Here is an 18,276-nt window from a genome sequence, read left to right as displayed (position 1 = left end):
ATTATTTATTTGCTCAATACGAAACATTTCTAAACATGCTGATAGAATAAACCTCATGTTATCCATAGACATCTGAGCATGCTCAGTACACCCCCCACTGCCTATCACAGTATGAAAACACAGAGGACAAGTGTAATAATAAACCAAACTGACCAGTAGGTATTCAGGTGGTGCTAAAAATAGAAATATCCCCATTAACTCTAAACTAGGTACGTTTTAACCATAACTAAAAATTTCAATGTATGTGACCATGTATCAGATCCACATGTGACCTGTATCGGATCTGTTAACCCTTTCATGCACAGTGGTCACTACAGTGGACAGCTGTTCAAAGGTGTTCTCTTGTATATTCATGGATTTTGTTGTTTTAGTTCCATATCAACCAACACAATGGACGCTTAGGCATCATCCCATACACTGACATTCATCCCATTACTGTAACTTTACTGTTCTAGATAAACCTGATCTGCACTAACATGTTTGAATGTAAAAAAAAAAAAAATCCTAATTCCTAATTTTAAACAAAAGTTGTTGTTTTTTTTTTTTTTTGCATATTATCTCCATTAAGTGATTAATAACTGGTATTAGAGTATGTTAAAATGTGAGAAAACATCAGATTAGCAGCTTTAAAAATGTTTTTATTTCATAGTTCTTACACAGTATATCAGTAAATGAATGTTTCTTTATTTCTAAAATTAAATGCTTGATGTCCAGATGAGTGGACGTTTTTGTAACTCCGTGAAAAATAGGTTCATAAAAAAAAAAAATTCAATCACTTTGTTTTTTTTGTTTTTTGTTTTCATGCCAAAAGAAGAATGCAAACACTCAGGAAAAAAAAAAAAAAAAATCTTGATTATGGTTCTCATAATTCATACATGAAAGGGTTAAAGACAGTTTGACAGAACAACTCGGATCATTTAAAATCCGACCCAGGCCACTTTCATATGTGATCCTATGGGGGGTGGGGGGGCAGACCTTAAAGCTGCTTAAACCCAACTCATAGCCTAAGTATCACAAATCCGTCAGTCTTTCCGTGATTACGCAACTGAATCTCTTCCCTCACAGTGAACAATTTCAAAATGTACTCCACCACTGAACCCTAAATGTCTCCCAGTAGGGCCAGGCAGCACCTTGCATGGCAGCAGCCGCCCGCTGGTGTATGAGTGTGTGTGAATGGGTGAATGTGAGGAATTGTAAAGCGCTTTGGGCACCATGAAGGTGTGGAAAATGCATTATATAAGTTCAGTCCATTCAGTCCACCATAAACACTGCATGTGTTTACAGAGCCGGTAGATCACTCAGGCATTTTCCGAAATTTGTCGCGACGTGCACCGTGGGAAGCGGAGCACCACACAGCCGCAGTAGCAGTAACAACAAACATGTCAGCCAAGCGAAAGCGGGTGCGCGACAAATTTCGAAAATGCCCGAGTGACCTACCGGCTCTGTTTGTAAACAAATGAAGTGTATACGGTGGAGTACATTTTGAAATTGTTCACCGTGAGGGAAGAGATTCAGTTGCGTAATCACGGAAAGACTTACAGATTTGTGATCCTTATGCTATGACTCAGCTTTTACAGATTTGAGGAAACATTGGTGATGAAAGTCATACGCAGCTTTAATGTACAGGGTGAGTCAGAAAAAACGCTCTTTTCATTTAAAGAAATTGTACCACTGAAATGGAAATGCTTATTTTTCTTTTGATTATACAGTCATATTGATGTGGTTATTGAGCATGTCTGGCGATCGAATCATTGATTTATGGCATAGCATAACAGAGGGAATGTCCATTGTTTATTGTGCACCGAAATATCTGCCAACACAGTTTATGCCACCGTGAATGAAATTGAAATTGTCAACCATTACAGCATGTTTACTCGCCATCAAAATGTTTTGTCTCAACAAAGTCGTCCGGCACGACCTTCAACCTGGCTACCATTCAGATTGATGCAAATCTGTGCTCGTTGTCGCATCTCTAACACAGCTCTTCTCGCCATTCGTGTTCGTCGTAGGGCTTGGATTTCAGCCGTGATGCGATTTCGGAGTTCCTGAAGAGTTTGTGGAACAGTCTGATACACACGGTTTTTAAGATACCCCCACAAGAAAAAATCAAGGGGGGTCAAGTCCGGGGATCTAGGTGGCCACTCTCTCTCCTGACCCAAACAGACAACTCGATGAGGAAATAATACCTGCAATCGCTGTGGTCTTGCCATGATGAAAACTCCCTGGGCACTGTCATGTAGGCCTATGTCCTGAGTGTGAAAGCAAAGCCCCGACTCCTGTAATTGTTGTCAATTTCAAGTTTGTTCACTGTGGCATACATTGTGTTGGCAGGTATTTCAGTGCCCAATAAACAATGGACCTTCTCTCTCTTATGCAATTCAATAAATCTATGACTACATCACCAGACATGCTCAATAACCACATCAATATGACTGTATGGTCAAAAGGAAAATCAGTGTTTCCGTTTTAGCAGTACAATTTCTTTAAATGGAAAGAGCGTTTTTTCTGACTCACCCTGTAAGTAATGCAACGGACCTTAATGCGCAACACTGGGTTACACGTAAATTTGCTATTGAGGTAACATGCCGGTAGTACGAAAACGGCAGCACAACCACCACTTGTTCTGATATTGATGTGTGTGACTAATGCCCATATTTCTGTCTGAGCACCCCCCCTCTCAACTTTCTAGTTCAAACACACCCTGAAGTCCCAACGACCGTTTAGAAACACTGATGTAGATAAAAACTTTTGGCTCCTTCTTTTATGCTGTGAAATGTCTGGTGTAAATTAGCATTACAGTGAATTACCGCCCCCTACTGTTGGATAGTGTGAATGAATGCTGCTCAGCTCCATAAAAAAATAAAACACAGGATTGGTTCGTTAACCCCCCAGTATTCTGTCCGGCAAGACCCTTACTGAGCACCAAGTGTGCCTTTTTGGACACACTTGTGGAATAATGTAAAAAAAAAAAATTCTCACAGTTTGTTTTTAATTCGTTTACACTTTTTTCTATTTCATCAACTTGAGCCGTAAATAAAAATACCAAATACTCAATAATTGTCACATTTTTTAACCCTTTAAATGCTGTGTTTGTAATGGAAACAAACCATTTTTTGGATGCAAAAAACACAAAAAATTATTTTTTTTTCAATATACTACATAAAAAGTGGATCACATATTATTTGATTTTTGCAGCCTGGCATATGTCAATGATTAACAGCAACACTGGTTAATTTGCATTATTATTTTTGACGCTTGGTCAAATGTTCAAAAATACTAGCATCTGTCACCAAGTGTGAAAAAAGGCACACCTATAAATCAAACTATTAAACATTATATATTGATTTATTTTTCTGCTCTAATTTGATTTTATTTTTGTAAATCAAAGTCAGCCCTAATCATACATATCAAATAATTATTCATTTTACTTTTTTTTTTTTTTTTAACCCCTTAAACGATCTCTTTTCATCATGCTGTCAGTACATTTTTTGATGCAAAAAATACAAAATATGTTTTTTTTTTCAACATACTACATAAAAATTGGATTACATATTATTAGATTTTTGCAGCCTGGCATATGTCAATGATTAACAGCAACATTAACAACGTTAATAAATTAATTTAGACCCTCACCTCTCAAATGAAGCCCAGATATCAGTAAAAGCAGGATTTATGCCTTAATGCTTTCGGATCAAAAACAGTGGTTATAATGGAGGAAATAGTACATTTTAGGCACACTTGGGAGACAGATGCTAGTCTTGTAATTGTCTTTTGTTTACAATCTGCAAATTTTAGTTGGTGGCCAGAATTTTAAAGATCATGCAAAAATAAACAACTTTTGAATTCTAACCTTATTTAAATTGTGAAAAAAATATGAGGTTTTTTAACACGAAGTGCAAAGTGTGCCTAAAAAGCGCACCTGGATACCGGAGGGTTAACCAGACCCACTGAAAGCAGGTTTCCAACCCACTTTTGGGTCACGATCCACCAGTTGAGAACCACTGCTCTAGACAAAGACTAGCTCCTAAAACATTACTGTGAACCATTTATGGACAGTTTTTTTTTTTTTTTACTGAATTATAAATGTGCTGTAAATTGGCACAACTGGATGCTGTTGTATAAAAATGACACCATCCTTACTTGTTTCTGTGGCTGCAACCGTCACATTGTGCCAGTTTGCAGTCTCCCGGTCCAAAGCCTTAGCGACAGTTATAGTTCCATTGTTTGGGTCTATTTTGAATGCTTTTGTGGTGTCACTCCTTTTGTCAATTGAATATCTGCAAGAAAAATCACCAAGACACATATTTAGCAAGCAAGGTTGTTTTCTTGGCAAGCGAAACACTGTGATACCACAGGGAGATTAATTAGGCAAACTGCTCAATTTTTTTTTTTTATCTGCTGACAGATATCCAACAAAGAGAGTATACACACACACACACACACACACACACACACACACACACTAGTATGACACAGCAGCAACAACAGTGTGTAGACAAAACACCCCGCACACATGACAAACACACAGTTACGGGTGTTTTCTTTTAATTTTTTTGAATCGATTTTTACTTTAATCTGACCACAGTCTTTTTCCACTTTTTTTTTTCTAAGTGAAAGAAATATAATTTAAAAACAGCAGGATGGAAACCCTTGAAAAAACAGAGAAGCAGAGAGAGTTCAGTGTTTTTGCAACTGTATAAATAGTCTGTCTACACAAAGGTGCAGGTGGAGCAGCTACACTGACACAACACACAACTCTGCTTTGTGTGTTCCCACAGAGGATGACACTTTTGGTCTCAATTTCTTTTTCTATATGTAGAAATGTAGGAAGATGAAAGGGAGTGACAAAAACAAAAACAAAACAAACCAGAATGTGACTCTGATCCTTAATGCACATGTATAAATGAAGTGAAATAAAGTTGAAGCGTACTATTGTTAAAATTGCACTTATTTTTCCTAAGAAATGTCAGCTTTTGCAGGTTATTCACATTCACTTTTTTATTTGGAGATATATATATATGTATATATATATATATATATTAGCTCATAAGAGTTTAATTTAAGAGCTGATATCTATCCATTTTCCATGTTTTTTTTTTGGTTGTTTTTTTAATACTTTATTTTTAACAGATTTTACATTTTTTTAACAAACAGTTAAACAAAAAAGTCCAGAATGTAGCTCTGATCCATAATGCACATGTATAAATGAAGTGAAATAAAGTTCAACCATACTATTGTTAAAATTGCACTTATTTTTCCTAAGAAATGTCAGCTTTTGCAGGTTATTCACATTCACTTTTTTTGTTTAGATAGTTTTTTGGTTTTTTTTTTAGCTCATAAGAGTTTAATTTAAGAGCTGATATCTATCCATTTCCATGATTTTTTTTTTTTTTTTTTTTTTTGTTTTTATCCTTTTTTTTTTTTTTTTTTTTTACATTTTTTAACAAACAAACAGTAAAACAAAAAAGTAAAGACGTACAAAACAAGAGACGTCAACAAGCACAGAGGATGACACTTTTGGTCTAAATTTCTTTTTCTATATGTAGAGATGTAGGAAGATGAAAGGGAGTGACAAAAACAAAACAAACCAGAATGTAGCTCTGATCCATAATGCACATGTGGAAATGAAGTGAAATAAAGTTGAACCACACTATTGTTAAAATTGCACTTATTTTTCCTAAGAAATGTCAGCTTTTGCAGGTTATTCACATTCACTTTTTTATTTGGATAGTTTTTTTTTTTTTTTTTTTTAGCTCATAAGAGTTTAATTTAAGAGCTGATATCTATCCATTTTCCATGTTTTTTGTTGTTGTTTTTTTTTTTACACTTTATTTTACATTTTTTAACAAACAGACAGTAAAACAAAAAAGTAAAGACATACAAAACAAGAGACGTCAACAAGCACAGAGGATGACACTTTTGGTCTCAATGTCTTTTTCTGTATGTAGAAATGTAGGAAGATGAAAGGGAGTGACAAAAACAAACCAGAATGTAGCTCCGTGATTATGTGATTGTGTGTAGGGGTGTGATAGCGTCATTGTCCGAGCAGGAGTGAAAGTGAAACTAACTCGCTTTAAAGTTCCTCTTATTCGGGCAGTACGCACACACACACACACACACACACAGGAGCAGCGAATCTCCGCACAGCGAAAAAAAGTTAATATATCAACTACATCAGCTACATACTGACCGATCACTCTTCTTTGTTTGCAACTTCAAAAGTTTTGCTTGCGAATTAAACTGCACTTAATGGGCGGGGCCTATGCTGATGGATGAGAGAAGAGTTCCTATTGGTGGGTTTGACGTGGATCCAGCTCCCATGTTAAACCCACTTCTCCGTTGTGTTCTGTTACTGGGAGGTCAGTTGATAGTCTGCTGATCTTTGAAATTGAAATGTGTCCCGTAAGTAACGAATTACACTAAATATCGTCGGCTACAGCCTGTACATTCACAGCCTGAGCAGAGAACGGAATGAGTGAGTGAGTTACAGGGAGGAGTTGAGAGACAGCGGGTGTAGGGTGGTTCGACAGGACACCTGTACCACAGCTGGGTGCCAGGTGCCATGGCGCAGAAAGAGAAATAATGACAGAGTGACACAGAAGCCTGTAGGATACTCACAAACACAACTGAGAGAAGCAATCAGGTTAGCAATTCTTCTGAACCATTATCATTTTCCAGCACGACGTTTTCTGGTTTTCCCTACATCACGTCCCAACCGGATCCGTTGCTGGAGTCAGGTCAAACCCACCAATAGAAACTCTTCTCTCATCCATCAGCGTAGGCCCCGCCCATTAAGTGCAGTTAAATTTTCAAGCAAAACTTTTGAAGTCTCAAGCAAAAGTTTTTAACTCACAAGCAAAGAGGATTGATTTATATGCAAAATGATCCTTTTTTTTCCATTGCCACTTACTGCGTTTTGCTCTCAAATCTCTTTTTTTGTTGCAAATCCATTCTTTTTGACTGATGAACAAAGAAACAAATTTCTCTCCATATATGTGTTACTGTCAGAAACATTTTCAAAACCACAAAAGTGCATGAATATCACACAAACAAGTTTCACTAGAATCATTCTAGTACCGACCGGTTAAATCATATCCAGTTTTTTTATATATACTTTCCTCATGTTTTTCCTAATGTATGTATTTCCTCATGTTTTAAATGTAAAGAGTAACTAAACAATATAACTTTATTAGGGGCGATAAAGAAAAGGGGGAGAGAGGAGATTCTGAATCAAAGTGAGAAAGAGAGAGGGGGGGTGAGGGAGAAAATAATAATTGTTGTAATAATACAAAAATATACAATAATAATACCGGTAGTCTAATTTGCTAGTATTATTGTGGTGACAGTAGCGGCGGAGGCAGCCACAATACAACCACGAGTAAAATAATTTAATATTTGTAATAATGTATTTGTATCAATTACTATCCGTTTGAGTTTATATGAATTAATTTAAATTAACATGGTTATGGGCCATAGCCATATTGACTTTCTTCTTCTTCTCAAAAAACTTTACTCTTCTTTGTGGTATTTGTCCAGAATGGTTATTTAAGAGCGGCGCCTCCTGGTGGATTAATTGAGAAACGCTCATTCCAACGCATTAAATGTCAGTTGCATCACTTTGTTCCAGTCAGACTAATGACAACGACAATAAAGCACATTTACAAAAGGAACTAAGAACTGGAATGGGATTATTAGGTACTCGTATTGATACTTGGTATGGGCAGGTAATTAAATGGAAGTACTTGAACTCAGTGTTGGGAATAACGGCATTAAAAATAACGCCGTTACTAACGCCATTATTGTTTTCCAGTAACAGGTAATCTAATGAATTACTATCTGAAACGTTACCGGCAGTACAACGTGGTGCGTTACAATGCACTGATATCTAACAGCTGTTATCTGTCCTGGCTCGCTCAGCCAGGCACGAGAGGTGAGGCGTTCACGGACAAGTCGAGGCTCTTTTCAGTGAACGATAAGAACCGATTCGTTTACGTACTGTTCTTATATTCAAATTGCCCACACCGCCTTCATGCTTCACCTGTGTGTCCCTGAGTCTGAGTTGACCACGTTGCCTTCACCTGAACGACTAATAACATTTGCGAGTTTGAGTTGTCCACAGCACGCCCCATGTACTTGAACGCAGCTACGTGCACAGCTAATTTAGGGGAGGAGTTATCAGTGAGTCCGACTGACTGGACTGAAGACATTTACCGCTGGATCAGAGAGGAGCGACTGGAAAAAGTGGAGATGTGGGATTAACTGGAGGAGCATCTTCTTCCTTTCAATGTAGATATGTATTTATGTGGTGGACCCCAGCCGGGCCCTGGTGGACCCCAGCCTCACCACAGTCATGGTATTCAGTACCTGTCTGCTGTTCTACTCTGTGAAACTGGCCTGTGAAACACGCTCAAAAATCAGTTTCTATTTTTGAAGGTTTTTCAAAAAAGTGACGCAATAATTACTTTCCCTAATTACATTTATGAAAGAGTAATTCTGTTACTAATTCAACTTACTTTTTTGAGAAAGTAGCTAGTAACTATAATTAATTACTTTTTAAAAAAGTAATTTGCCCAACATTGCTTGTACTTGTACTCGGTCTGGAAAACAGTGGTATCGGTGTATCCCTGATAGACTTGAATATGAACGGGTTTATGGAATGTGCACAAATATAGCAACTCCAACCTTTTCAAGAATTTAGCTGAAGGAATGTCAGAGGGAGGCAGCTGAAGTTCACCGCCAGTGGAAAACTTTGAAAAAAAAGATCCTCATTTGAGCAAAGAAGCAAAATGACACAGGCAGCCCTTGTTTTTTTTTTTTTTAATTCTGTCTTTTTCTTTTTTTTTTTCGATAGGGCAGCATTAGTTGGAGTGTGCACCGCTTCAAGAAAACAGGAATATTCATTAGTCATTACTCATGTAAACAGCTTATTGAGAATATTGTCCTTTGTTTGAAGAAGGGCAAAAAACAGAATATTTGGTACACAGTATTTGTTAACAAAAAAGAAAATAAGCCAATCTGACCGTAGAAAACTTAATATTTTCTAGAAGCGTGGAAACCCCCAAAAATGCCTGACTGAATTCATTAATCACCTGTCACTGACTCTGTCACCAAAGGGGCCGTAATAGACACTAGGCTGAGGATGATATGCAGCACCTGCCACTCTTAAGCTCAGCTGAGATGGACTACAGGCACCGGTAGTGCTGCTGTCTCCTCTGCAACGTGCCTCACTTGCAAATGACTGCAAATCGCAATTCCATATGCCGCCTCGTATGGTGCTTTATTACATTCCCACGTCCTAGCTACGTTGCTTTGTGATAATACCACAGCAATAGATAGAAAAGCCTGTGAGGTATAAAGAGAAAAAAAAAATCGCCATGATTTATTCAGCAGGGCTCATTTCCGACTAAAGTAATATGAGATAAATATGACCATGTACAGGGTATCCAGAGATCAAGGGTAAAAATGGATGCACCGAGCCAGTAATACTATTTGAAATGGAATGATTTTTCACCCTGTGGAGGGAGCTGTCTAGGGCAGGCTGTCTAGGGATGTTCCACCCCCACCCCCACCCCCACCCGCCTGGGTATCTACCTCATCATTACCATACTGGCAGTCGGGTGGCAGATGCCATTCTTCCTCGTGTCTGCTTGGGAGGTTGCCGTTACCTGATGGGATTGTTGACTGTGTCAGTGTCTCTGGCGCTGATGCTGCCAACCACGGTTCCCACGGCTGCATTTTCAGGGATTTTCCACTCGTACAGCGGCATGAGAAACACCGGGGGTTCGTCCACATCCTCCACGACAATCTTAAGCGTCGTCCTGTCCCTGAATTCCTCCAAAGGTAGAAAACGAGTGTCCACGTGGTCGTTGACGGCCTCCGCAGCCATAACAAAGCGTCTCTTACCTTCGTAGTCCAAAGGCTGTGGAGCAAAGAGTTTGTTTATTGATTCATTCAAGGATACAGTATGAAGCAGAAAACACCTTTTTCACCCTTCACTGTGGAACACTTTCAGATATTCTTGTGCTTAGGATCAGTGGCGGCAGGTGAAATAATTTTTTGTTGGGGCGCAGGATAAGTCAGTTTACAGCTGTATTATAACCACATATCAGCACTAGGATACATGTACATGCACCACTATTTTAAAATATTAATTTAAATACACTTTACATAAAGGGGTCTCCAACATGCGGCCCACCAAAGGTTCCAATGCAGCCCATGGGATGAATTTGCAAAGTGTAAAAACTCCACTGTTAATAGCTGTGGAACTCATTTTAGTTCAGGTTCCACCTACAGACCAATATGATCTACAGTCAAATAATAATATAATAACCTACAAGAAGTAATGACTCAGTGTTTAGTGTCTTTGTAGATCCGATCCATAATGCACATGTAGAAATGATAAGTTGAGGAATAATATTGTTAAAATTTTTCATAAGAAATTTCAGTTTTTTCAGGTTATTCACATCTTTTTTTTATTTAAACAGTTTATAAAAGTAAGTATTTTCATGAGTTAATGAGGGGTTTTTGCACTAAAACAAAGACAAAATTTGGGAGTTGTCATTGTTTATAGATTATGTTATTTTACTGGTCCGACTGCAAGGTTCCAATGCAAAACATGGGATGAATTTGCAAAGTGTAAAAACTCCACTGTTAATAGCCGTGGAACTCATTTTAGTTCAGGTTCCACCTACAGACCAATATGATCTACAGTCAAATAATAATATAATAACCTACAAGAAGTAATGACTCCATATTTTCTTCTGGGTTTGATGTGAAAAAAATATTACATTATGCCTATAAATAATGACAACTTCAAATTTTTGTCTTTGTTTTAGTGCAAAAAATAACATTAAATGATGAAAATATTTACATTAACAAACTATCCTGTAACAATAAAATGTGAATAACCTGAACAAATATGAACAACTTGAAATGTCTAAAGAAAATTAAGCAGAATTTGAACTATTTTCTGCCTGTTCCTCAGTGTTTAGTGTCTTTGTAGATCCGATCCATAATGCACATGTAGAAATGATAAGTTGAGGAATAATATTGTTAAAATTTTTCATAAGAAATTTCAGTTTTTTCAGGTTATTCACATCTTTTTTTTTATTTAAACAGTTTATAAAAGTAAGTATTTTCATAAATTAATGGGGGTTTTTTTTGCACTAAAACAAAGACAAAATTTTGGAGTTGTCATTGTTTATAGATTATTATGTTATTATCTTACTGGTCCGACTGCAAGGTTCCAATGCAGCCCATGGGATGAATTTGCAAAGTGTAAAAACTCCACTGTTAATAGCTGTGGAACTCATTTTAGTTCTGGTTCCACCTACAGACCAATATGATCTACAGTCAAATAATAATATAATAATCTACAAGAAATAATGACTCCATATTTTCTTCTGGGTTTGATGTGAAAAAAATATTACATTATGTCTATAAATAATGACAACTTCAAATTTTTGTCTTTGTTTTAGTGCAAAAAATAACATTAAATGATGAAAATATTTACATTAACAAACTATCCTGTAACAATAAAATGTGAATAACCTGAACAAATATGAACAACTTGAAATGTCTAAAGAAAATTAAGCAGAATTTGAACTATTTTCTGCCTGTTCCTCAGTGTTTAGTGTCTTTGTAGATCCGATCCATAATGCACATGTAGAAATGATAAGTTGAGGAATAATATTGTTAAAATTTTTCATAAGAAATTTCAGTTTTTTCAGGTTATTCACATCTTTTTTTTATTTAAACAGTTTATAAAAGTAAGTATTTTCATGAGTTAATGAGGGGTTTTTGCACTAAAACAAAGACAAAATTTGGGAGTTGTCATTGTTTATAGATTATTATGTTATTATTTTACTGGTCCAACTGCAAGGTTCCAATGCAAAACATGGGATGAATTTGCAAAGTGTAAAAACTCCACTGTTAATAGCTGTGGAACTCATTTTAGTTCTGGTTCCACCTACAGACCAATATGATCTACAGTCAAATAATAATATAATAATCTACAAGAAATAATGACTCCATATTTTCTTCTGGGTTTGATGTGAAAAAAATATTACATTATGTCTATAAATAATCACAACTTCACATTTTTGTCTTTGTTTTAGTGCAAAAAATAACATTAAATTGTGAAAATATTTACATTAACAAACTATCCTGTAACAATAAAATGTGAATAACCTGAACAAATATGAACAACCTGACATGTCTAAAGAAAATTAAGCAGAATTTGAACTATTTTCTGCCTGTTCCTCAGTGTTTAGTGTCTTTGTAGATCCGATCCATAATGCACATGTAGAAATGATAAGTTGAGGAATAATATTGTTAAAATTTTTCATAAGAAATTTCAGTTTTTTCAGGTTATTCACATCTTTTTTTTTATTTAAACAGTTTATAAAAGTAAGTATTTTCATGAGTTAATGAGGGGTTTTTTGCACTAAAACAAAGACAAAATTTTGGAGTTGTCATTGTTTATAGATTATTATGTTATTATCTTACTGGTCCGACTGCAAGGTTCCAATGCAAAACATGGGATGAATTTGCAAAGTGTAAAAACTCCACTGTTAATAGCTGTGGAACTCATTTTAGTTCTGGTTCCACCTACAGACCAATATGATCTACAGTCAAATAATAATATAATAACCTACAAGAAGTAATGACTCCATATTTTCTTCTGGGTTTGATGTGAAAAAAATATTACATTATGCCTATAAATAATGACAACTTCAAATTTTTGTCTTTGTTTTAGTGCAAAAAATAACATTAAATGATGAAAATATTTACATTAACAAACTATCCTGTAACAATAAAATGTGAATAACCTGAACAAATATGAACAACTTGAAATGTCTAAAGAAAATTAAGCAGAATTTGAACTATTTTCTGCCTGTTCCTCAGTGTTTAGTGTCTTTGTAGATCCGATCCATAATGCACATGTAGAAATGATAAGTTGAGGAATAATATTGTTAAAATTTTTCATAAGAAATTTCAGTTTTTTCAGGTTATTCACATCTTTTTTTTATTTAAACAGTTTATAAAAGTAAGTATTTTCATAAATTAATGGGGGGTTTTTTTGCACTAAAACAAAGACAAAATTTTGGAGTTGTCATTGTTTATAGATTATTATGTTATTATTTTACTGGTCCGACTGCAAGGTTCCAATGCAGCCCATGGGATGAATTTGCAAAGTGTAAAAACTCCACTGTTAATAGCTGTGGAACTCATTTTAGTTCAGGTTCCACCTACAGACCAATATGATCTACAGTCAAATAATAATATAATAATCTACAAGAAATAATGACTCCATATTTTCTTCTGGGTTTGATGTGAAAAAAATATTACATTATGTCTATAAATAATCACAACTTCAAATTTTTGTCTTTGTTTTAGTGCAAAAAATAACATTAAATGATGAAAATATTTACATTAACAAACTATCCTGTAACAATAAAATGTGAATAACCTGAACAAATATGAACAACTTGAAATGTCTAAAGAAAATTAAGCAGAATTTGAACTATTTTCTGCCTGTTCCTCAGTGTTTAGTGTCTTTGTAGATCCGATCCATAATGCACATGTAGAAATGATAAGTTGAGGAATAATATTGTTAAAATTTTTCATAAGAAATTTCAGTTTTTTCAGGTTATTCACATCTTTTTTTTATTTAAACAGTTTATAAAAGTAAGTATTTTCATGAGTTAATGAGGGGTTTTTGCACTAAAACAAAGACAAAATTTGGGAGTTGTCATTGTTTATAGATTATGTTATTTTACTGGTCCGACTGCAAGGTTCCAATGCAAAACATGGGATGAATTTGCAAAGTGTAAAAACTCCAGTGTTAATAGCTGTGGAACTCATTTTAGTTCTGGTTCCACCTACAGACCAATATGATCTACAGTCAAATAATAATATAATAATCTACAAGAAATAGTGACTCCATATTTTCTTCTGGGTTTGATGTGAAAAAAATATTACATTATGTCTATAAATAATCACAACTTCAAATTTTTGTCTTTGTTTTAGTGCAAAAAATAACATTAAATTGTGAAAATATTTACATTAACAAACTATCCTGTAACAATAAAATGTGAATAACCTGAACAAATATGAACAACCTGACATGTCTAAAGAAAATTAAGCAGAATTTGAACTATTTTCTGCCTGTTCCTCAGTGTTTAGTGTCTTTGTAGATCCGATCCATAATGCACATGTAGAAATGATAAGTTGAGGAATAATATTGTTAAAATTTTTCATAAGAAATTTCAGTTTTTTCAGGTTATTCACATCTTTTTTTTATTTAAACAGTTTATAAAAGTAAGTATTTTCATGAGTTAATGAGGGGTTTTTGCACTAAAACAAAGACAAAATTTTGGAGTTGTCATTGTTTATAGATTATGTTATTTTACTGGTCCGACTGCAAGGTTCCAATGCAAAACATGGGATGAATTTGCAAAGTGTAAAAACTCCACTGTTAATAGCTGTGGAAGTCATTTTAGTTCAGGTTCCACCTACAGACCAATATGATCTACAGTCAAATAATAATATAATAATCTACAAGAAATAATGACTCCATATTTTCTTCTGGGTTTGATGTGAAAAAAATATTACATTATGTCTATAAATAATCACAACTTCAAATTTTTGTCTTTGTTTTAGTGCAAAAAATAACATTAAATGATGAAAATATTTACATTAACAAACTATCCTGTAACAATAAAATGTGAATAACCTGAACAAATATGAACAACTTGAAATGTCTAAAGAAAATTAAGCAGAATTTGAACTATTTTCTGCCTGTTCCTCAGTGTTTAGTGTCTTTGTAGATCCGATCCATAATGCACATGTAGAAATGATAAGTTGAGGCATAATATTGTTAAAATTTTTCATAAGAAATTTCAGTTTTTTCAGGTTATTCACATCTTTTTTTTATTTAAACAGTTTATAAAAGTAAGTATTTTCATAAATTAATGGGGGGTTTTTTTGCACTAAAACAAAGACAAAATTTTGGAGTTGTCATTGTTTATAGATTATGTTATTTTACTGGTCCGACTGCAAGGTTCCAATGCAGCCCATGGGATGAATTTGCAAAGTGTAAAAACTCCACTGTTAATAGCTGTGGAACTCATTTTAGTTCAGGTTCCACCTACAGACCAATATGATCTACAGTCAAATAATAATATAATAATCTACAAGAAATAATGACTCCATATTTTCTTCTGGGTTTGATGTGAAAAAAATATTACATTATGTCTATAAATAATCACAACTTCAAATTTTTGTCTTTGTTTTAGTGCAAAAAATAACATTAAATGATGAAAATATTTACATTAACAAACTATCCTGTAACAATAAAATGTGAATAACCTGAACAAATATGAACAACTTGAAATGTCTAAAGAAAATTAAGCAGAATTTGAACTATTTTCTGCCTGTTCCTCAGTGTTTAGTGTCTTTGTAGATCCGATCCATAATGCACATGTAGAAATGATAAGTTGAGGAATAATATTGTTAAAATTTTTCATAAGAAATTTCAGTTTTTTCAGGTTATTCACATCTTTTTTTATTTAAACAGTTTATAAAAGTAAGTATTTTCATGAGTTAATGAGGGGTTTTTGCACTAAAACAAAGACAAAATTTGGGAGTTGTCATTGTTTATAGATTATGTTATTTTACTGGTCCGACTGCAAGGTTCCAATGCAAAACATGGGATGAATTTGCAAAGTGTAAAAACTCCACTGTTAATAGCTGTGGAACTCATTTTAGTTCTGGTTCCACCTACAGACCAATATGATCTACAGTCAAATAATAATATAATAATCTACAAGAAATAGTGACTCCATATTTTCTTCTGGGTTTGATGTGAAAAAAATATTACATTATGTCTATAAATAATCACAACTTCAAATTTTTGTCTTTGTTTTAGTGCAAAAAATAACATTAAATTGTGAAAATATTTACATTAACAAACTATCCTGTAACAGTAAAATGTGAATAACCTGAACAAATATGAACAACTTGAAATGTCTAAAGAAAATTAAGCAGAATTTGAACTATTTTCTGCCTGTTCCTCAGTGTTTAGTGTCTTTGTAGATCCGATCCGTAATGCACATGTAGAAATGATAAGTTGAGGAATAATATTGTTAAAATTTTTCATAAGAAATTTCAGTTTTTTCAGGTTATTCACATCTTTTTTTTTATTTAAACAGTTTATAAAAGTAAGTATTTTCATGAATTAATGGGGGGTTTTTGCACTAAAACAAAGACAAAATTTTGGAGTTGTCATTGTTTATAGATTATGTTATTTTACTGGTCCAACTGCAAGGTTCCAATGCAAAACATGGGATGAATTTGCAAAGTGTAAAAACTCCACTGTTAATAGCTGTGGAACTCATTTTAGTTCTGGTTCCACCTACAGACCAATATGATCTACAGTCAAATAATAATATAATAATCTACAAGAAATAATGACTCCATATTTTCTTCTGGGTTTGATGTGAAAAAAATATTACATTATGCCTATAAATAATGACAACTTCAAATTTTTGTCTTTGTTTTAGTGCAAAAAATAACATTAAATGATGAAAATATTTACATTAACAAACTATCCTGTAACAATAAAATGTGAATAACCTGAACAAATATGAACAACTTGAAATGTCTAAAGAAAATTAAGCAGAATTTGAACTATTTTCTGCCTGTTCCTCAGTGTTTAGTGTCTTTGTAGATCCGATCCATAATGCACATGTAGAAATGATAAGTTGAGGAATAATATTGTTAAAATTTTTCATAAGAAATTTCAGTTTTTTCAGGTTATTCACATCTTTTTTTTTATTTAAACAGTTTATAAAAGTAAGTATTTTCATGAGTTAATGAGGGGTTTTTGCACTAAAACAAAGACAAAATTTTGGAGTTGTCATTGTTTATAGATTATTATGTTATTATCTTACTGGTCCGACTGCAAGGTTCCAATGCAAAACATGGGATGAATTTGCAAAGTGTAAAAACTCCACTGTTAATAGCTGTGGAACTCATTTTAGTTCTGGTTCCACCTACAGACCAATATGATCTACAGTCAAATAATAATATAATAACCTACAAGAAGTAATGACTCCATATTTTCTTCTGGGTTTGATGTGAAAAAAATATTACATTATGCCTATAAATAATGACAACTTCAAATTTTTGTCTTTGTTTTAGTGCAAAAAATAACATTAAATGATGAAAATATTTACATTAACAAACTATCCTGTAACAATAAAATGTGAATAACCTGAACAAATATGAACAACTTGAAATGTCTAAAGAAAATTAAGCAGAATTTGAACTATTTTCTGCCTGTTCCTCAGTGTTTAGTGTCTTTGTAGATCCGATCCATAATGCACATGTAGAAATGATAAGTTGAGGAATAATATTGTTAAAATTTTTCATAAGAAATTTCAGTTTTTTCAGGTTATTCACATCTTTTTTTATTTAAACAGTTTATAAAAGTAAGTATTTTCATAAATTAATGGGGGGTTTTTTTGCACTAAAACAAAGACAAAATTTTGGAGTTGTCATTGTTTATAGATTATTATGTTATTATCTTACTGGTCCGACTGCAAGGTTCCAATGCAGCCCATGGGATGAATTTGCAAAGTGTAAAAACTCCACTGTTAATAGCTGTGGAACTCATTTTAGTTCTGGTTCCACCTACAGACCAATATGATCTACAGTCAAATAATAATATAATAATCTACAAGAAATAGTGACTCCATATTTTCTTCTGGGTTTGATGTGAAAAAAATATTACATTATGTCTATAAATAATCACAACTTCAAATTTTTGTCTTTGTTTTAGTGCAAAAAATAACATTAAATGATGAAAATATTTACATTAACAAACTATCCTGTAACAGTAAAATGTGAATAACCTGAACAAATATGAACAACTTGAAATGTCTAAAGAAAATTAAGCAGAATTTGAACTATTTTCTGCCTGTTCCTCAGTGTTTAGTGTCTTTGTAGATCCGATCCATAATGCACATGTAGAAATGATAAGTTGAGGAATAATATTGTTAAAATTTTTCATAAGAAATTTCAGTTTTTTCAGGTTATTCACATCTTTTTTTTATTTAAACAGTTTATAAAAGTAAGTATTTTCATAAATTAATGGGGGTTTTTTTTGCACTAAAACAAAGACAAAATTTTGGAGTTGTCATTGTTTATAGATTATTATGTTATTATCTTACTGGTCCGACTGCAAGGTTCCAATGCAAAACATGGGATGAA

General features: G+C 33.8%; 1 protein-coding gene across 1 annotated transcript in view; it reads right to left on the bottom strand.

The window, feature by feature from the left end:
• The window catches only part of cdh19 (cadherin 19, type 2), a 111,485-nt gene that overhangs the window by 35,964 nt on the left and 57,245 nt on the right, over window positions 1–18,276 (bottom strand). The window contains exons 7-8 of the mRNA XM_030123970.1: window positions 9,666–9,919; window positions 4,141–4,277 (exon numbers count right to left, since the gene is read on the bottom strand). Coding sequence (XP_029979830.1) covers window positions 4,141–4,277; window positions 9,666–9,919 — 391 coding nt within the window. The remainder of the gene's footprint in view (window positions 1–4,140; window positions 4,278–9,665; window positions 9,920–18,276) is intronic.

Source organism: Sphaeramia orbicularis, chromosome 20, assembly GCF_902148855.1.
Source record: "Sphaeramia orbicularis chromosome 20, fSphaOr1.1, whole genome shotgun sequence".
In the NCBI taxonomy this organism is placed as follows: domain Eukaryota; kingdom Metazoa; phylum Chordata; class Actinopteri; order Kurtiformes; family Apogonidae; genus Sphaeramia; species Sphaeramia orbicularis.
This window is presented reverse-complemented; position numbering and strand designations above follow the sequence as displayed.